The 3,822-nt window shown below is 47.9% G+C and overlaps 1 protein-coding gene across 1 annotated transcript; it reads left to right on the forward strand.

The window, feature by feature from the left end:
* Positions 1-208: 208 nt before the first annotated feature.
* HES4 (hes family bHLH transcription factor 4) lies at positions 209-1,814 on the forward strand. Its single transcript, XM_044278232.1, has 4 exons — positions 209-394; positions 504-599; positions 713-800; positions 995-1,814. Exons 1-4 carry the CDS (start codon positions 287-289, stop codon positions 1,549-1,551), a joined length of 849 nt encoding a protein of 282 aa, XP_044134167.1. The 5' UTR covers positions 209-286; the 3' UTR covers positions 1,552-1,814.
* The last annotated feature ends 2,008 nt before the right edge of the window (positions 1,815-3,822 follow it).

The following is a 3,822-nucleotide window of genomic DNA, read 5'->3' on the forward strand; positions in this document are numbered from 1 at the left end:
GCAGCCTGCGGGTGCGGGGAGGAGGGGGGGTGGAAAGTCCAACAAGAGGGGCAGGGAGGAGGGTGCGTCCTGGCCAATGGCGGCGCAGTGTGGGCGAGACTCGCGCGCTGATTGGCTGAGGCGAGTGTGGGAAAGAATGCAGAGAAGGTTTCACACGAATGGGGAGCAGCCGGGCGGGGTATATATAGAGGCGCAGCCCGGCGCCCGGCAGACTCAGTCCGCAGGCCGTGTTCTCAGGGCTCCGCACGGATACTCGGATATTACCGCCCCCTCTGCTGGAAGGATCATGCCTGCCGATAGCATGGAGAAACCCACTGCCTCCCCTATTGCAGGGGCACCGGCCAGCTCTGCCCAGACCCCCGATAAACCTAAGAGTGCCAGCGAGCACAGAAAGGTAACCACGGATGCTATGCCCATCATGTGCCCATCGATGCCCCCACCTAGAAAAGCTTGGGACCCCTGTGCAGCTGACTGTTACTGACCAGTTCTCTTTATTTTTACAGTCCTCCAAGCCCATCATGGAGAAGCGCAGGAGAGCTCGCATCAATGAGAGCCTGGGCCAGCTCAAGACGCTCATCCTGGATGCTCTGAAGAAAGATGTAAGTCACAGCTGTAGGCTTATAGCTCAGCATCTTCTCCTGCCCTGCTTTATTCCTCTGTGCTGCTTTTTCTGAGTCCGATTCTCATGCAATTCCTATTTGCCTCCCTGCAGAGCTCTAGACACTCCAAGTTGGAAAAGGCTGATATTTTGGAGATGACGGTCAAACATCTGAGGAACCTGCAGCGAGTCCAGATGACAGGTACTTACCTTCCAGACTTGTGTTATAATATGGGACTGATATAGAGCTGGTGGTGGGGATGCTGGGGCTTGTGGATCTTATGGGCCTCTGATGCTATGGGTTCCCCTGTAGACAGTAGTGAGGTGGGGGTACATGCCTGTACATATCTAATGAGATGCAGAGGACTAATCTTCATGTCTTGTTTTCCTCCATAGCTGCTCTGACTGCAGATCCCTCAGTCCTTGGAAAGTACAGGGCAGGATTCAATGAGTGCATGAATGAAGTCACCCGCTTCCTCTCCACCTGCGAAGGGGTGAACACCGAGGTCAGGACACGTCTTCTTGGTCATCTCTCCAGCTGCTTGGGCCAGATTGTGGCCATGAATTACCAACAACCACCTCCATCCAGCCAACCCATGCATGTCCAGCTGCCCTCAGCACCAGTCTCCTCCGCTCCGGTACCCATGCCCTGCAAGATGACCACCGCCGAGGCCGTATCTCCTAAGGTCTTCCAGGGAGGTTTCCAGCTGGTTCCAGCCACTGATGGACAATTTGCATTCCTTATCCCTAACCCAGCTTATGCCTCCAGCCCTGGACCTGTTATCCCTCTCTACGCCAATGGAAATGTCACATCCAGCGGTGGAGCTCAAGCCCCATCTCCAGTGCAAGGACTCACCACCTTCAGCCACAAGATGCCCCACTTGTCTCAGTCAGTAAGCCCTCTGGGGGTCAGCACTGGACCTGACACCGAGTCTGTCTGGAGACCCTGGTGAAGCCATCCATAAGACTGTATTGATTGGTTCCGTTGTATGGGACCTTGCCCTAGAGACAATCTAACCTATTTATTTCCACATAGGAGGAACTTTTTATGATGAAAATCTTGTATAAATGACCAATTTTGTAATAAGACAGAATTTTTTTTAAGTTTTGTACAATTGGTACAAATAATGTGTAATGCCAAAGTTCTTGTGGTGTTTTTGTGTCAAAAACTTCCCAAACTTGCAGGAGTTTTATAAAATAAACTCTTAAAAATGTATCCTGGTGTTTGATTTTTGGGGTCTTGGCTTCATCTGGTTGGGGTACTCGTGCACTTCCATATCATGAAGCTATACTTGCATGTGGGGGGGGGGGGGGGTCATTGTCCTATCAGAGCAGTAGGACATGCCATCAGTATCGCCTAGCTATCTGTGCCATCTCCATTGGGCAGTGCTGACCCTGAAGAGACCTGTCATTCAGGAATTGCAGGGATCAGGCGAATTCCCTCCAAAAAAGAACAATAGCCAGAAGTGTAAAAGTCAGTCCTTTGTGGTCTCAGATAATTACAAGGTATAATGGGTCTCATCTATTATGCGGGGGGTGGGGGGGGGGGGGGTTGCCCACCCTCCACTCCTGAGACTCATGTGCTGTAAATGCAATGTCCTGCCTCATAAAAGAATTCACCATGGGGGAGCACACATTCTGCCACACAGCATTAGGAGTCATTGGCTGCACTTGACGCTGTGCCACGATTACTCCGTATGGTGTGGAGGTGGTCTGGGGGTCTCATCCCCCTCCACCACCTACACTGATTATCTGTATATGCCCAGCGCAATCCATGAGCACAGCAGGAGGGGCCAGAGTGATGGGCATACAACATGGCATAGAGCAGGGATCAGCAACCTTTGGCACTCCAGCTGCTGTGAAACTACAACTCCCAGCATGCAAACATGCTCAGTTGTTCTTCTAACTCCCACAGAAGTGAATGGAGCATTCTGGAAGTTGTAGTTTCTGAACACCTGGAGTGCCGGAGGTTGCTGATCCCAGGCATAGAGTATGGTGGTCTTCACATGCCCCCCACTACGGGTGATCAGCAAAGGGTCTGTGATATTCCTGAGGCACACAACTTGGCAAAGGACAGGCGGCTGCTAATGTCTCTGACTCATGGTGACTGAGTTCATAAATCAGGGCAAAATCCATGTTTCACAGCTTTCTGCTTCATTATCTATTTCATACCTAGGTCAGTATTCCATATCTCCTCTCTCCTATTTCATACCTAGGTCAGTATTCCATATCTCATCTCTATCCTATTTCATATCTAGGTCAGTATTCCATATCTCTCATCTCTATCCTATTTCATACCTAGGTCAGTATTCCATATCTCCTCTCTCCTATTTCATACCTAGGTCAGTATTCCATATCTCATCTCTATTCATACCTAGGTCAGTATTCCATATCTCCGTCCTCCTATTTCATACCTAGGTCAGTATTCCATATCTCCTCTATCCTATTTTCATACCTAGGTCAGTATTCCATATCTCTCATCTCTATCCTATTTCATACCTAGGTCAGTATTCCATATCTCTCATCTCTATCCTATTTCATATCTAGGTCAGTATTCCATATCTCCTCTCTCCTATTTCATACCTAGGTCAGTATTCCATATCTCCTCTCTCCTATTTCATACCTAGGTCAGTATTCCATATCTCTCATCTCTATCCTATTTCATACCTAGGTCAGTATTCCATATCTCTCATCTCTATCCTATTTCATATCTAGGTCAGTATTCCATATCTCTCATCTCTATCCTATTTCATACCTAGGTCAGTATTCCATATCTCTATCCTATTTCATACCTAGGTCAGTATTCCATATCTCATCTCTATCCTATTTCATACCTCTCATCTCTATCCTATTTCATATCTAGGTCTGTATTCCATATCTATCTACAGTATCCTTCTTTTTGATGTATCTCTATCTTCTATCTATCGTTATTAAACCTCTTGGATAATTCCCTGCCATTTTTCTGTCTTCATGGAGCACATGGCACCTTTCCCAATACTATTCTGACGTTGTAATCTGAAGGATTTATTAGATGCAGCCGGCCAGTTATTAGTGCTGTGCGCTTACAGTACATGGATAGACATGGTCACAGCAGGTGGCTGGCATGAAGGGAAGGACCTGTCATTACCTATCCTCTCCTCTAGAGGGAGCCTAGTGTTCTGTGGAAAATTAACCAGATAATTGACAGATCAGTTGACAGGATGGCACTCCTGATTATTCGTGTT

The sequence above is a fragment of the Bufo gargarizans genome, chromosome 2, assembly GCF_014858855.1.
Source record: "Bufo gargarizans isolate SCDJY-AF-19 chromosome 2, ASM1485885v1, whole genome shotgun sequence".
Taxonomy (NCBI): Eukaryota; Metazoa; Chordata; class Amphibia; order Anura; family Bufonidae; genus Bufo; species Bufo gargarizans.

Bases quoted from the DNA above. Each gene is read 5' to 3' on its own strand.
- HES4 (XM_044278232.1), top strand. From the start codon at position 287: ATGCCTGCCGATAGCATGGAGAAACCCACTGCCTCCCCTATTGCAGGG. The intron at 395-503 runs GTAACCACGGAT...TTATTTTTACAG, and splicing joins GTGCCAGCGAGCACAGAAAG to TCCTCCAAGCCCATCATGGA. The intron at 801-994 runs GTACTTACCTTC...TTTCCTCCATAG, and splicing joins GCAGCGAGTCCAGATGACAG to CTGCTCTGACTGCAGATCCC.